Source organism: Nothobranchius furzeri, chromosome 2 (genome assembly GCF_043380555.1).
Source record: "Nothobranchius furzeri strain GRZ-AD chromosome 2, NfurGRZ-RIMD1, whole genome shotgun sequence".
Classification (NCBI taxonomy): domain Eukaryota; kingdom Metazoa; phylum Chordata; class Actinopteri; order Cyprinodontiformes; family Nothobranchiidae; genus Nothobranchius; species Nothobranchius furzeri.
Window position 1 is genome coordinate 92,740,568 of NC_091742.1, and position 16,884 is coordinate 92,757,451.

At 42.4% G+C, this 16,884-nt stretch overlaps 1 protein-coding gene across 1 annotated transcript in view; it reads right to left on the reverse strand.

Annotated features, from left to right (window-relative positions):
* Positions 1-4,710: 4,710 nt before the first annotated feature.
* Positions 4,711-16,884, reverse strand: part of LOC129156784 (zinc finger protein 665-like) — a 63,329-nt gene continuing 51,155 nt past the window's right edge. Inside the window, exons 3-4 of the mRNA XM_054736003.2 lie at positions 15,630-16,139; positions 4,711-8,804 (exon numbers count right to left, since the gene is read on the reverse strand). Of these exons, the coding sequence (XP_054591978.2) occupies positions 6,865-8,804; positions 15,630-16,139 (2,450 nt within the window). The 3' untranslated portion in view covers positions 4,711-6,864. The remainder of the gene's footprint in view (positions 8,805-15,629; positions 16,140-16,884) is intronic.

Sequence of the window (16,884 nt, forward strand, 5' to 3'; positions counted from 1 at the left end):
GTACCGATCTGTCGAGGTGAAGAGAGAGCTGAGTCGGAAGGCAAAGTTCTAAATTTACCGATCGATCTACGTTCCTACCCTCACCTATGGTCACGAGCATTGGGTGGTGACCAAAACGACAAGATCTCAGATACAAGCAGCTGGAATGAGTTTTCTCCGCAGGGTGGCTGGGCTCTCCTTGAGAGATGGTGTGAGAAGCTTTGTCACCTGGGAGGGGCTCGGAGTAGATCTGCTCCTCCACATCAAGACGAGCCAGTTGAGGTGGCTCGAGCATCTGATTAGGATAGAAAATGGATGGAAGGATGAAACCTCCTGAACTGAATGATGTAACAGGAAGCCAGTGTAGAGAGGCCATGCAGATGTGATGTGGTGGTGCCGTCTCCTGCCTGTCTTCAGGTGAGCTGCTGCATTCTGTGCTGAAACTGATGACTTCAGATGTTGATAAAAGCTTCTCTCTGACACACCTGGAGAATGAAGACTTTAGCTTGGTCACATGACCCATCTGGCTCCATGTCATCTATATGTAATCCATACTATCTAGATGTAACTAGAGGCTGTCAGCCTTTCCCAAGGTGGCCCAGCTCCAGATGCTCTGAGTGGTGGTTCTGCAGTAGAGAGGTGGTCTTAAGCGCTCTGAGCAAGGATGATATGGAACATCTGGTCTCTTCCTACTAACCATCAGGGGGCGCTTGTCCAGCTCTGCTAGGCGGACATTGGTTTCAACACTTGTGGCTTCATTCTTTCGATTCTGAAAACTTAGGTAGATGCAGGGTCTGTGATGCTTTTAGCTGAGGACCGTCAGCTGTGGAGGCACCACCCACATCAAGCAAGCATTTTAAAAGATATGGCAACCCACAGATCGGGTGACGGGGCACGCGGAAAAACTTTAAATATCTGGCAACTAACGCTGGCTTCCCGTTTGAGACACAGCACTGTGCGGCGAATACATCATGGCTGCTTGCGACACATTTAAATGCTAAGGAAGGCAATTAAATCATGGGGAACATCCTTTATCCACTCTGTGGTTGAGTAAAGCGAATAAATTGTTGTTTTGTATGATGTTTCACATGTACCGGTAGCCATTGGAATCCAGCAGGCAGCTGCTGCGCTGCATGTTGAATTGCTGGACACACTGAACCAGTGAACTAACAACCGGAAGACAATAAGTCCTACTGGGCCAAGGTATGGGTTTTTTTGTATTCATTTTATGTATTTTAAAGGTGGATCATGGTGTAATTTTAGAAACTGTGTGTTCAGGGTGACTGCATGTGGTGTGGTATACCTGTCATTGTTTTTTCTTCCCACCATTATTTTAGAGTTGTTTTATCTGTTTAAAAAGGGGTCCAACAGGTATTTATTTTTGGGCCTGGCACTTACCCTCGTTGCTGCTCTGTAGCATCACTTATGACGCAGCTCTGCATCCGGCTCTGCCACCCTCCCGTTAGTGTGGTTGCTGTGCTTTATTCCCTACTGTGTGTGGTTTATTGCAGGGACTGGGTTGGGGTTTTAAGTGTTGTAGGACGGAGGATCAGAGCCGGCATTGGAGTGTATCTGTAAGTTGTTGCTGGAAGTGATAAATAAAAATGGTAAACTAGATCACAGCCTTCTTCCAGTTTATTCTGGGCTTGGGTTAATACAGCCTACAGTGACTGCCACTTATTTAAAACGAGTGGCCACATTTGGCATTGTTGGCAGGATCCAAGTAGGTCCATGGATGTGAAGTTTGTGGCACCCTGCGCAGGAGCACGAGGACGTGCTGGTGGAAAGAGGGGGGGGAAGATGTGGCAGTGTGAGCGTCCTGTCACAGTGTCCCGATTGATCATGCGCCCTGGCTACTTGGCCAAGGGGATGTCCCTTTGGCTGACTGGTTAGCGCGCATGACTCTCACTTGGGAGTCTGGGGATCGAATCCCACCCGGGCCCTCGTTTCTCCATCTTGCCACACAGATTTCACAATTTCTCTCAGATACAAAGAACGGTTGCTACAACATCTAGCTTCCACCACACCACCTCACATTATTCATATCTTGTCATGTACCATTAGTTAAAATTATTAAATTCATTTTATAAACTATATACTGACTCTGAATTAATACGAAGTGTGTTTATGGTCCCTGAATAAGCAAAGAACCCTAGAATCTTCTGAATAAACATTCAAAGATCAGATTGATGTTTCATATTTGTGTGGAATATCACATCTTATTGGTCATGATTAATATGTATTAATTGCTACAAACATCTAACATAATCTACAATAGAAGAAATTAAGCTCTGATGTTCAGAGTGACCCACTTACACACTTAGGTACATACAATCAGATGCAACAATTTATCCTCTTACAGTGACATGGTTTTATCGAAATCTGAGTGTGTACCTTTACCAGAGGAAACAGTAGTTTTGTCCTGGTTGAGGCTGAAACTCTAGATAAGGTTTTCTCTTCAGTAAGGTCCATCACATGTCTTTTAGATCCAGTTCCTACTTAGTTTTTTAAGCCATTTTATGAATATTTTAGAGATGAGATTTTAACCATGATGAACTGTTCTCTTCAAACAAGGGTCTTTCCTGCTGCCTTTAAAGGGGAAGTGGTGAGGCCCCTGTTGAAGAAGAGAAACTTAGATTTTAGTGATTTTAACAACTTCAGACCGATATCTAACTTACTATTCTTAAGTAAATTTTTTAGAAAAGCTTGTTTTAATACAGCTTAATGATTTTATTAAAGCACATAATGTCCTTGAGAAATTTCAGTTTGGTTTTAGATTAAACCACAGCACTGAGACGGACGGTTCTGGTTCTACTGGATTTAAGCGCTGCCTTTGACACAGTGGACCATAACATTCTTTTAAACCGGTTAAAACACATCGGCCTCTCTGGTGCCATCCAAAAATGGTTTACTTCGTATCTCTCAGACAGGACTTTTATGGTAAGTCTTGATACCTTCTGTTCTAAGACCCGTGAGATTACTTGTGGTGTGCCCCAGGGTTCGATTTTAGGCCCAGTGCTTTTTAATCTGTACATGCTTTACCAGCTCAGTGGCCTAGTGGTAGAGTGTCCGCCCTGAGACTGGGAGATAAAGGTTCGATTCCTGGCCGGGTCATACCAAAGACTTTGAAAAAATGGGACCCAATGCCTCCCTGCTTGACACTCAGCATTAAGGGGTTGGACTGGGGGGTTAAACCACCAAATGATTCCCGAGCGCGGCTGTGTCTGCAGCTCACCGCTCCCCCAGGGGATGGGTCAAATGCGGAGAACAAATTTCGCACACACATCAGTGTGTGTGACAACTAATGGGACTTTAACTTTAACTTGGTGGCGTCATCGGGCGACAGAGTGCAATTTCACAGTTATGCAGATGATACACAGTTGTACATCTCTGTGTCTCCTGATGACGCAAGACCATTGGATGCCCTTTTTAATTGTATTTCGGATATTGAATCCTGGGTGTCAGAAAACTTTCTCCAGCTTAACCGGGACAAAACTGAAGTTTTAGTCATCGGTCCTGAGACCCAGAGAGAAACTTTTTCCAACGCTACAGTCACTAACTATTAATTTGTCTTCTCAAGTGAAGAAACTGGGTGTTATTTTTGACTCTGAGCTAACTTTTATTCCCCACATTAAGAATATTACAAATATTGTTTATCACCTGAAAAACATTGCCAGAGTCTGCCCCTTTCTCTCTCTGGCCGATACAGAGACGCTGATGCATGCTTTTGTAACCCATGGCTCCCTGAAAAAACTGAGTATCTGTATTCAAATCTATCAGCGCGGAATACTTCTTCAGGGTTAAAGTGCTGTGGGAGCTACAGGATCAAATGCGTCTTATTTCCTAAAGTTTCTTGCTTTTTTTTCCCCTTTGAACGCTATTGCTGGGTTCTCAGCAGTAGGAGCTCATTATCTGAGCTTTGAAACCTCCAACCCACAAACCACACACACAACAATCAATTCAATAAATTAAATATATTGAAATATGTAAATTGAAATACGGTGGGGCAAAAAAGTATTTAGTCAGCCACCGATTGTGCAAGTTCTCCCACTTAAAATGATGACAGAAGTCAGTAATTTACCTCATAGGTACACTTCAACTGTGAGAGACAGAATGTGAAAAAAAATACATGAATTCACATGGCAGGATTTTTAAAGAATTTATTTGTAAATCAGGGTGGGATGGGATTGAGGGTGGGAGGAGGGAGATACAAAGGGAATCTCTTATGTGAATCTGTGTGGGACGGGTGAGAAACTGACTGCTCTCTGGTTGAATTTAACATTGTATGTATGAAAAGCACTTCTTAAATAAATTTTGATTTTTTGATTTTTTTTTATTTGACTTACAAAGAAACACACATCTGTCTCTCTGGAATGAGCTGCCGCTCATTATTCGACCGTCATAATCGCTGCAGGTTTTTGAGAGCAGAATCGTTTTTATCGTCTGGTTTCCTGTGATGGGTTTTTATCTTAATTGCTTGTGTTATGACCTTTTTATCTATTTGTTTAAATGTTTTTATTATCCTTATTGCTCTCTTGTGATTTTATTCCATGTTGTGTTCAGCGCCTTGGACTCCCACAAGGTTGGTAGAAGGCGCTATGTAAATAAAATTTGATTGATTTGACATTTGATGGGTTCTGATCTGAACAGGGAGAGACAGAAGATCAAGAATCAACAAGAAATGATGTAAAAGCTGCAACCTGATGAGGAAATCATCTGACCGACTACAAATCATTCTGGAAAAGAAGAACCTTTAATGTTCAAATTATTCAAAAATTAAACCATCATAACAGCCCTAGACAGATGAAGACACGAGACATTCTGTATAAAAGACGATCATGTCTCCTTCCTGTCAAGTGTTGATGATCCAACAGCGGACTGAACCAGAACCGCTCTGAACTCTGTCATTTACCATCTAAACACACATTGTTCATGATTCTTCCTCAGTAGCTTTTTTTCACACTACTGGCTCTGTCAGGTCCGTCTTTTTTAGGATTCATTTTTAGTCTAAAAATTTCCCTTTTTTTGTATTTTTATTATGGTGTTTGTTCGTCTTTTTTTTTTTAGTTTTGTCGTTCTTATAAAGCGCCTTGTGAGCTTATCTTGAGAAACGCTATATACAAATATTTTTTCTTCTCCCTAGTGGTATGTAAGCACATTACAGCGGTACTTGGAAACAGTTCGTATTTCATTTCGACAGCATTTGCTGAACCTTACTTAAAAATCAAAACAAAACAAAAACATTGGACTGTGATCTGTATTGCTTAATTAATTCACAAATGAATAAAGCTACAGCTTTTATCAGTGATAATGGCAACAAAATGCCTAAACCACAACTACATGAAAAAATCAGAACAGGACAACCGCACGATGCTGCACTACTGAGAGAGGGCGTGAAGCCTCGTTCACACTGAATACAGAACGCATGCAGAAGTGCTAAGTGTCTGTGATTAATTGTCCACCAGCAGTGATTAGTTGTGTCATCAGAAATAAAGGGAATGTGGTTAATTTTCATGCTGAGCTGTTTCTTGGAGTGCTATGACTCAATCATGGCAAAGTTTGAGTTAAAAAAGATAACCGGTTAATTACAATCTAGTCCATGTTAATACATCAGTACACTAGTGGAGAACCATGCAGCCCAAAAGTGGTTCTGTCTTTCCGGCATCTGTCCACTGCTTATAACTCTGCAACAGAATCTCTAAAAACTCTGGTACAGGCACATTCCTAAGCCTGCTTAAAATAGCAAAATGCTATTGTAGGAGAATGGAGTCTCCACAGAGCCGTCTTGTAATTTATGACTTCTTGACAACAGTCCCAGCTGTCTCTCCACAGCCTTTAAGGTGGGATTTCTTCTTAGGGGCTCCAAATGAATAAAGACACATTCTTTTTAAGCTGCAGTTATTACAACATTTGTATGCTATTATTTTATATACAGATAAATTGTTTAAAGCAGACGCCACCGGTATCTAACAGTTTTAAATTGCAGTGGGTTATGTACTACAACCATCATGCGCCTGTTTCTTAAATACAGGAGGGTATAACAGTTTTTTCTTAATCTTTAAGTAATTTTTTTTGTATTCAGACTTCATGAATGAACATCTCAATTGTTTGGTTAAGGTCTGACTCTAAAAAACAAAGGAGATTTGAAAATGAAAATCAAAAGAAGAGGTGGCTCAAGGGCCGATCAACGATAGTTGAGCAGAGGAACAAGACTAAAGCCTGGTTTATGCTTCTCCGTCAGCTCCGCAAGGGACAGACACGCACAGATTGACGGAAGCGTTTTGCTCTTTTACTTCTCCGTCTCCTGGAGAGTGTTGCAAAGCAATTGCCCGGCAGGACCACAAAGGGCGTAGCACTGCTCTATGGTATCCTGTCATGTATCGGTCCAGGATCGTGTGTTTATACTGTGTTTTTTGTGTATATAAGAGACTTTTAACATGGACATATTTGTCTCTCATTCTCCCATCACTTCATGCGCTCCCCACCTCTAAACCCACGTTTCCTTTCATTTCCGTCCACAAATAAAACGCTTGCTGCGCATCTTTTCACTCCTCCAGTCACGGGAGGATGAAACGTTCATATTTATAGAGTTTTTTCGCGAGGTATTCTTCAAGCTGCTCCGTGTCTGCCGCTAGTTATCCTCAGCTCTCTTTGCAATGGCGGCGCTGTAAACAGCGGCATCCAGACCAATCACAAGCTTGCGTAATCCGTCTCGTTCGACGGATGTTTAAAAAAGTGGGCTCGACTCCGTACGTACTTGCGTGCCTGCCGGAGCCCTTCACAAGGACGTTGCGTGTCTCCGCACTGACGCAGACGGAGAAGCATAAACCAGGCTTAACATTAAGGTTGTAAAAAAACTGAATAGTACATTTGGAAGTACTGTTTTTAAATAAATCCCTCGAGCCTTGTGTGGATGCTCGTATGTCTCTTTAAATGTGACTTTCGGCTAAATCTTTGTCTACACAGCTCACAGGCAAAAGGCTTCTCTCCTGTGTGGATTTTCATGTGATTGTTTAAATGTGACTTTTGGATACATCTGTATCCACAAAGCTCACAGGCAAAGGGCTTCTCTCCTGTGTGGATTTTCATGTGATAGTTTAAACTTGCCTTTTGGGTACATCTGTATCCACAGAGCTCACAGGCAAAAGGTTTCTCTCCTGTGTGGACTCTCATGTGATCGTTTAAACTTGCCTTTTGGGTACATCTGTATTCACAGAGCTCACAGGCAAAAGGCTTATCTCCTGTGTGGACTCTCATGTGGGTGTTTAAACTACTTTTATGGCTAAATCTTTTCCCACAGAGCTCACATGCAAAATACTTCTCTCCTGTGTGGACTCTCATGTGGTCATTTAAACTGTTTTCATGGCTAAATCTTTTCCCACAGAGCTCACACGCAAAAGACTTCTCTCCTGTGTGGACTCTCATGTGTCTATTTAAAATTGCCTTTTGGGTACATCGGTATCCACAGAGCTCACAGGCAAAAGGCTTCTCTCCTGTGTGGACTCTCATGTGTTTGTTTAAACTATTTTTATGGCTAAATCTTTTCCCACAGAGCTCACATGCAAAAGACTTCTCTCCTGTGTGGACTCTCATGTGTACGTTTAAATTATTTTTCTGGCTAAATCTTTGTCCACAGAGCTCACAGGCAAAAGACTTCTCTCCTGTGTGGACTCTCATGTGTCTGTTTAAATGTGACTTTCGGCTAAATCTTTGTCCACACAGCTTACAGGCAAAAGGCTTCTCTCCGGTGTGGACTTTCATGTGATTGTTTAAATGTGACTTTTGGGTACATCTGTATCCACAAAGCTCACAGGCAAAAGGCTTCTCTCCTGTGTGGACTTTCATGTGATAGTTTAAACTTGCCTTTTGGGTACATCTGTATCCACAGAGCTTACAGGCAAAAGGCTTCTCTCCTGTGTGGACTCTCATGTGATCGTTTAAACTATTTTCATGGCTAAATCTTTTCCCACAGCACTCACAGGCAAATGGCTTATCTCCTGTGTGGACTTTCATGTGTGTATTTAAATGTGACTTTTGGGTACATCTGTATCCACAGAGCTCACAGGCAAAAGGCTTCTCTCCTGTGTGGACTTTCATGTGTATGTTTAAATTCTTTTTCTGGCTAAATATTTTCCCACAGAGCTCACAGGCAAAAGGCTTCTCTCCTGTGTGGACTCTAATGTGTGTGTTTAAACTATGTTTATGGCTAAATCTTTGTCCACAGAGCTCACAGGCAAAAGGCTTCTGCCCAGTGTGGCCTTTCATATGATGGGTTAATTTGGACTTTTGGCTAAATCTTTTCCCAAAGTCTTCACAACGAAATGATTTTGGTTGTTTCTGGACTTTTCTACATGAGCCTCCATGTTGCTTCTCTTTCACACATTTTGTATTAACCGAACACTCTGAAGACCTTACTGCTGAATGACTTGTCAGTCTCACGTGTTCCTGAAGAGACCACTGGTGTTGGAACCGTATACCACACACAGGGCAGCTAAATGATTTGTTGACTGTCTTAATATCTGACTCCGAAGACTTGTTCTCATTACAGCCATGGTCTCCGTTTCCAGTTTCAGGCCCAGAGTCTGAACGCTCAGAGTCTAGATTCACATCATCTTCATCTTCTCCACTAACTTCAATCTCTGAAGAATCGGATGTCTTTTCATTAGGGTCCAGATCTAGGTTCTTGCTAGTTTCTGCTCCTCCACCAACTTTTGCTGTCATCTGCCCAGCCAAGCAGCTGGTTGGGACACCTCCGTCTTTCATTTGATGGTTGTGGAAATGTAACAGCAGAGGTTTCTCGTCCATCTCCTCTCTCTTCCTTGAAACTGCAGTGAACAAAGCAGAATGATGTAAAAGAAAAATATTCAGTAAAAAGAGAAGACAAAAGACCTAGGGGTGTTTTTGCAATCAGTAATAGACATAACACATGTTGGTAAACACATTACTATTTATGGTAATGCATTACTTTAACAAATAACTATGAATCTAATGAGTTGCTTTTAAGTCCAGACATCACTATGTGATTGGTAGAAGGAAAAAAAAAACGCTATCTGCAAATTCTGATTAACGCCTCTCAGAGCCGGTCAAACCAGCCATCCGTCACTGCTACTGTGGAGCCTAGAGATTCCCTGACAGCAGCATCGCGTCGGTCCCTCCCTTCCTTTCCCTAACACCGAAAGTGCGCAGCGGCAAAAATGTAAACAAATATACCTGCCGAACCTTTACTCCGTGAGAGTGTTGTAAAGTTTGTATCCTACAACGAAATCACGGCGCGGAGGAAGCTCGTTAAAATGCGCCAAAACAGTAAATGTAATACGTGTTTTAAGAAGAAACTGTGGGTGGAAAGAGGTGAGATTGTAAGGCCTGCTGCAGAAATAAAAACACTGAGCATCGACACTCGTCTGTAACCCATAAAATAATAATGAGCATCATGCTGCTAGATCAGCAGCTTGTGATGACAGTTAGTTCCGCTCACTAGGTCAGCTGACCTTAATCCACAAGATGGGACATATGGCACTAGAATTCCAGATACAGAGCTAGGAGCAAGGCCATTTAAACATTTGTAGGCCAGAACCAAAATCTTAAATTCAACACAGAACTGAACTGGGATCCAATGCAGAGGCAACAACTGGAGTGATATGATCAAATCGACAAGTGCCAGTCTAGAGACGGGCTGCAGCCTAGCAATACATCCATGATCAACAACCAAGTAAAGACTATTGCAGTAGTCTAAACAAAATGAATTAAATGCATGAATAAGCTACTCAAAACGATTCCTCATCAAAAAGACTTATAAAGAATCTGTAGGTGAAAAAAGCATACTTGAACCACATTATTGACTTGAACATCAAATTCAAGCTGAGAATCATTCTTAACACCCAAATTAGACACAACATTCTTTTCATCATTTGAGACTGAGTAACTACAGGAGCACCACTTGTTGCAAACATAATAATTTCCGTCTTAGACTCATTAATCTGGAGAAAATTACAACCCATCCACAATCATTAACCTCACGAAGACAACTCATAGCTAAATCCTTAGCTTTAACAGGAGCATAGACCTGACAGTCATCAGCATAAAGATGAAATTCAAGCTCATATTTCCTAAAGATGGCCCCAAGAGGGAGCAAATATAAATTGAAAAGCAGAGGACCAAGTACAGTGTCCTGTGGGACCCCATATTTCAGGGGAGCATACCTTGAGCAGAAGCTACCAATCTTAACAGTCACATACCTGTCAGACAGGTAGGAACTCATCCAGAAGAGCGTTGAACCAGAGACCAAAAAAATTCTCCAGTCGATTGAGAAGTATAACATGATCAAGAATATCAAAAGCAGCGGTCAGATCTAAGAGTAATAAAAAGACTGTCACCCACATCAGTATATTGGTAAATATCATTGAACACTCTCACAAGTGCAGTTTCAGTACTCTGCTTTGTTCTAAAAGCTGTTTGAAAAACTTCTTAAATTTGTTATTATCTAAATGGTCTGACAACAGCTTAAAACGACTTTCTCAAGAACCTTAGAAAGAAATAGCAGCGCAGAAATAGGTTGATGATTGGATAATACCGAGACATCAAGACCAGGTTTCTTAAGAAGGGGTTTGATTACAGCTCTTTTCAGACTTTGGAACTTGCCCACACTGCAGACTAGAGTTGATTACATTATGAACCATATTTGAAATAGCTGGCCAAACATTTTTAACAATAGAGGATGGAATGATGTCGAGTGCAGAGCTGGATGGTTTCATCCTTCCAACAATTTCATCCAACATATCTGGGGATACAGAGTCAAAGGAATTTAAAGTAGTTGAATCAAAACAGATTTCTTCATCAATAAAACCAAATTGCTGGGGAATTTGAGCTTGAATAGTTTCAGTTTTGCCTATAAATTATGTCAGAAACCTCTCAGCAGTAGTCGAAGAGGCTTTAAGTCCACCTGCACACAAAGGATTTCAAATCTCATCCACGGTAGAAAATAGTACTCTTAGGTTATGCTCATTAGAGCTAATAATATCAGATAAAAACGTGGATTTTGCCTTTTTTACAGCCATTTGATAGGAACACCATGCAGACCTCATGTCTTCAAATGAGGGCTGTGACCTAGATTTCTTCCACTTCTGCTCACATTTCCTGCATTAGGTGAAGATTCTCTGTCATCCTGGACATGATCATCCTGAGCTTTAATATAAAAACAGCTGGGCATTTCTGGTTATCTTGAAGACGTTTTTCTTCTCATCCTAGAGGCTTCTTCACATTGGTTGTGAGTAGAAGGCTGTGAGTTATGGTCAGAAATAAACACACTGACGGTTTTTCTTTAGTTTCTCTTTTGAAAACATTTTAGTCTAAACAAAGTTGATGTTATTGTTCATAGAATTAAAATTCAAGTCCAAGTAGGACCTGTGGTTAGTTGGCTCATTTGAAAAATGTAATGTTTTTGACCTTGAAAGAATCAGGAATCGTTAGGAACTGGAATCTAAACTGGGGAATCGTTCAAATTCAAACGATGCCCAACCCAACTTTTTGTCTGAAGTGATTAACGTAACTGCAGTAAACGTTGACAGATAAAAATAGATTGTGACCGGATTTTTTAGACCCTGCTGGGGTCACTCAGTGACGCACCCATTGACAACCCAACTCTGGTAATTGGCAGCTCCATAGTCAGAAACGTGGCAGAGACTCCAGCAACCATAGTCAAATGTTTACCTGGGGCCAGAGCGGGCGACATTAAATCCTACCTGAAACTGCTGGCTAAGGATAAGCGTAAATACAGTAAGACTGCTAATTACGCTGGTGGTAACATACCTGCAAACTCGGGGTGCGGAAAAAGGTGACAACTACAATGCCCCCCTCCCGTCTGTGGGGTTTGTAGTGACCTGCTCTGGCATTTACATACTTCTTGTTGGAATAATTAAAATAAACTCAACAACATGATTTTTTGCTAAATGCAAACTATTTTCTACCATGACGTTTAGACAGTCTCTGCTCAGAGAAACGAAAAAATATGCCTGACAAAAATGATTAGGGATCATCATATATTTTTAAACATTTTATGAGACTATTTCACACTCATGTTACAGCCCCCTGTATTTGGGCTGATGAGTTCATCTCCCTCTGTTCATCCTGTGAGGTGAACCCCATGATCCAGCTAAATTCCCCCACCAGAGGGAGCCATTATCTGGAACCCTTTGGCCTGCTGCTGCTCCCCACAGGGCAGCTGGTGCACATCAGCTGATTAAGAGGTCTGCACAAACAGACTGAGCAGCTGGAAAGAGAAGCGCAGTGAATCGAGAGGTTTTGAAGCTGAGTAAAGAAGGAGCTGGAGAGAGGTGCTGGCATATAGAGGAATCGATTGCGGCTGAACTGCTGAGCTGGAGAGCTATGACTGAGACCAGACTGGAACGAGCTTCCTAGGATCCCTGAGCTGACATCCAGAGCATTCTCCAAGTGGTTGGGTTCTACACCCTATTGGCTGGAGTCAGAGAGAGTGATGAGTACCACTAAGCTTATTTTATCAAGAAGTTGATTAATAGCCTGTCATCACTAACGTCCCTCCACCAGTCACATTTTGGTTTAAAGCTCCTTTTGTAAATAATCCTCCGTAGTCTCCTTGAGTGTTAATACTCTTGAATATTCCTCCTTAGACCCCTTTGATTATGTTTTACTCATTTGCCGTAGAGCTCCATGCTGCCCCGTTCAGTTTGGGAGAATATTGGCTCACCGCAGAGACGAGCCGCACGAACCATAAATGCTGCGAGTTGTGAAGCGCGTTCCATCCACGAGCCGCATCACCGCGCGGAAAGTGAATGCGTCAAGCATAAACCAAGCTTTAAGCTTGAGTCATGCTTCTCCGTAAGCTCAAAGGGAGAGACAGGCACGCACAGATGGAGACATTTTACCCTCATACTTCTCAGTCTCCCGGAGAGTGTTGCAAAGCAATTCCCCACCAGGACAACAGAGGGCATAGCGCTATTCTGTGGTATCCTGTCATGTATCCAGTCCAAGATCGTGTGTTTATATTGTGTTTTTTTTTTTGTATATAAGACTTTTTAACGCTTGGTGGAACAATAGAAAATGTGTGTTTTAGTGTGCTTTTGTGCTACAATAACTCAGAGATATCCTAGTACAGAGAAATTAAATCAGTTTTAGCGAGCCCCAAACACCAAACAGCTACACGTAGTGCAACACTGAAAACCGGAAATGGGAAACGCCTTACCGCCAGGTGCAGCCAATCAGAAACTGCAGTAATTAGGTCACGTCACGTAAAAGTGAATGAGAATCCTTTTTCCAAAAAAGTTTATTCCAAAATTCAAAAAATACAAAAATCGTAACGCTAAGATTAAACATCCCCTTTCGAGTATGCTGCGTCTAACTATCCCTGAGAAGAGCTGCTCTCGATGCCACCTGTCACCGTTGACTCGCCGTCTCTCGTCGTGTCGTGACTCGTCATCGTGACCTTTCTTCTACTTCTAACTGCTCTTATATATCGTTCTAAAAACGGCAAAGCAAAGCATTTTCCATTGTATAGCATTTTCATGTTACAAGCACTTTTTCAGAGTGACGTATATATCTTTTAAACTCAAGACAGCTAAACAATGTAATCATGTCATTTGTAAGATGGTTTCAGATCCTCTCAAAGCTCAAGCTTCTTCAAAGGGGGCATCACATCCTGTGGTGCTTTCTTCAGTTGGTTCCCTTCCTGTCTTCACCTGCCTCGATTCCACTTGCATCAGCAGGCTTCCCTGAACTCCGCTTATCTCTGCCGTCCAAGTGGCCCCTCCCATTGTGTCCTCTTCCTTTGTGACTTCCTTCTGTGGCTCTGGCCCTCGGAAGCCCGCAACATGACAACTTCATAGTAATTAATGTAAATATGTGCAACATAGAAAAATGAATGTTCAATAGTCCTTCTACTAAAACATGCCTGTTTGTAGAAAACATGCGTGTGTGCGTGCAGGTGGGGTGGTGGTGGTTGGGGGGGGGGGGGGGGGGGGGGGGGGCCTGGGGAGTAATTCCATGTAAAACCGCCACTGTCCCTGACAGGTGGACAACCACCTCAACACGCCATGGAAGGACCCAGACGTCTCCCTACTGAGAAGTTGAACTGTGCGCTCTCACATCCCAAACTCCATTCTTGCATTCCAGACCTGGACTTCAAGGAACTCATCAACTTAAGACTGAAACCATCCTGATCAACGGACGAGGACTCTAACCGTTCCAAACCGTTCTTCAACCGGGACTCTCAGTCCACGGACAAGCCCTTTGATGAAGAACGCCTGGTTTGCCTCAGCTTCTGCCATAGTTAGAGCTGCATGAATTGATACTACCTGTTCCTCATTCACAGAAACAGCCGTGTGCGACCTGCAGCTTTAAATTCATCTGATGTTTCAATAAACTCTACTGATGTTTTCTGTGTATTATATGGTCTTGCTAATCCTTCCCAATCTCTTTACAGGAACTGCTCTAAATTGTAGAATTGTTGCATCACAGTAAATTTACATCAACATGTATGAAATAGCTCTTCTTTAGTTTATGATGGTGTTGATTTCACTGATTTCCATTATCTCACTTGTGTCTCTGTAAGCTGCTGTTTGCTATTGTCAGTTGTGTTTGCCTTATCGTGTTTTATTATTTTATTTGTTCTTTACTTTGTTTTTGTTTGGTTATCCTATTCGGATAAACAGGAGGGATTATGTTATGGAAATGTTATGTTTATTATTAACTGAATGTATTATTCTATGCCTACACACACACACACACACACACAGCAGCATGTTAGAATCATTTGAATGACTAATTTCACTACATTGAACTGCTTTTGTAATAATTGAATCTCGTATTCTGGAGTAAAATAAAGAAACAAGCTAAATCATCACATATCTGTGGCATCAAGAAGCATCTTCTGAGTTCAGACACAGGGATGGAGCACAATGTTTACACCTGAACAGTATCAGGATGTTTTAACTCACAGAGGCTTGCAGGTCTTCTGTTTTATGAGCAAAGCGCTGAGAATCCGCTTGTTAGAAGCGCTAAACGTTATTTTGCTGCTGCCGTGCGGAGCGGTAGAGAAACACAATTCAAACACAGAACCGAGTCCGGCTACTGAACCGAGCAGAATTCTGATGACATCAAAACGGTGCGGGTTCCAACCCACATGAGAGGAGGGAGAGAAGAGGTAAGCAGCGAGTGGAGGAACTGAACCGATGTCTTTGAGCTAAAGTGTACACCCCCACGGTTTAGACGCGGCGCTCATGCAGGTGTCTCTTTCTGTTCCGACACTGCTACATTTATTAAGCCTATAATTTATTTTTACTCAGTAAGGGATATGATTTAAAATGTAGCGAATTACAATTCTTTTTTAAAAACTTACTCAAGTAAAAGTACAGCTTTTAAAAACGACTTAAAAAGTATAAATTTACAAAAAAGCTACTCAATTACAGTAACGTGAGTAAATGTAATTCGTTACTTTCCACCTCTCATCATGACTAAATGATTTAGGTTTCTTCTGGACTTTCCTGCACGAGCCTACATGTTGCTTCACTCTAACACATTTCTTATGAACCAAACAGCCTGAAGACCTTATTGCTGGATGACTCGTCTCCCTCACGTGTCTCTGGAGAGACCACTTGTGAAGAACTTGTTGACAGACTTACCATCTGACTCAGAAGACCTGCTCTCATTCCAGTCATCATCTTCATCTCCAGTTTCAGACCCAGAGTCTGACAGCTCAGAGTCCAGATTCACACCATCTTCATCATCATCATCATCATCTTCATCTCCACTAACTTCAGTCTCTGAAGAATCAGATGTTTGTTCATGAGGGTTCAGATCTGGGTTCCTGCTAGTTCCTGCTCCTCCACCAGTTTCTGCTGCCATCTGGTCAGCTGAGCTGCTGGTTGGAACATCTCTGTCTTCTATCTGCTGCTGATGAAGCTGTGAGACCAGAGGTTTCTCTTCATCATCCTCACTCTTTATAGAAACAGCAGTAACAGGAAACCCGACAGCTTCAGTCTCCTCCTTCAAACAGAGATGCTCTCCCTCCAGACTGGTCCAGAGCTCCTCCTGTTCCTCCTTTATGTGGAGGTGTTCTGGGTCCTGCTGGTCCACACCAGCACTCTGTTCTTCAGGAGCTTCTTCTTTAACCAGCACCAGCTGTGGAACATCTGTAGGAAACACAGACACATGATGTTACAGACCACCATACCTTTATATGTACACCATGAGTGATACTGGCTACATGATGTGGGAAAAAGGAACAAGAACATGAACTTCATTTAGATAAAAACAGATTTCTACTTTAGGAACAATAAAAACTTCCATCACAATCAGCGTGTTTGTTTCTGACCAGAACTTCTAAGCCTCCTACTCACAACCCAAGCTTTAGATCTGAAGCTTATGTGAGGAGAAACGTCTCCAAGATAAAATCAGCAACTATTCAGTCAAAAGGAAAATGAATTAAAGCTGCAAGCAGCGTCGTTCGGCCCTCGCAGCGAAGCTGCTCGCCCTCCTTCCGCACCCCCTCCGCTCCATCCCCGACGCTCTCCAAACCCAGCTCCGCGCTTGTCCATCCTGGCCGGCAGCCGGGGGCACCAGGGCACGTCTGGCAGAACAGAAAGTCAACCACCCCGACACCAGAAACCGTGAACGGCCTCCTCGTCCACACCTCACCCTGATTCAGCATCCCCTCTGAGCCCAGCATTACACGTCTCACCAGTAGGAGATACTCTATCTTTACCACACTGGTGATGTGATGTTCAGTCTCGGGCAAATCGGAGGCTGTTTGTGGAAGTTACAGTCAAACGTAAGGTCACAGCGTCACGCCAGAAATCGCCATGGCATCAAAGCTCCTCCCTTTCTGAAAAGCTATCAGATCTGAATAGTCATTACAACATCATGAAGACAGTGCAT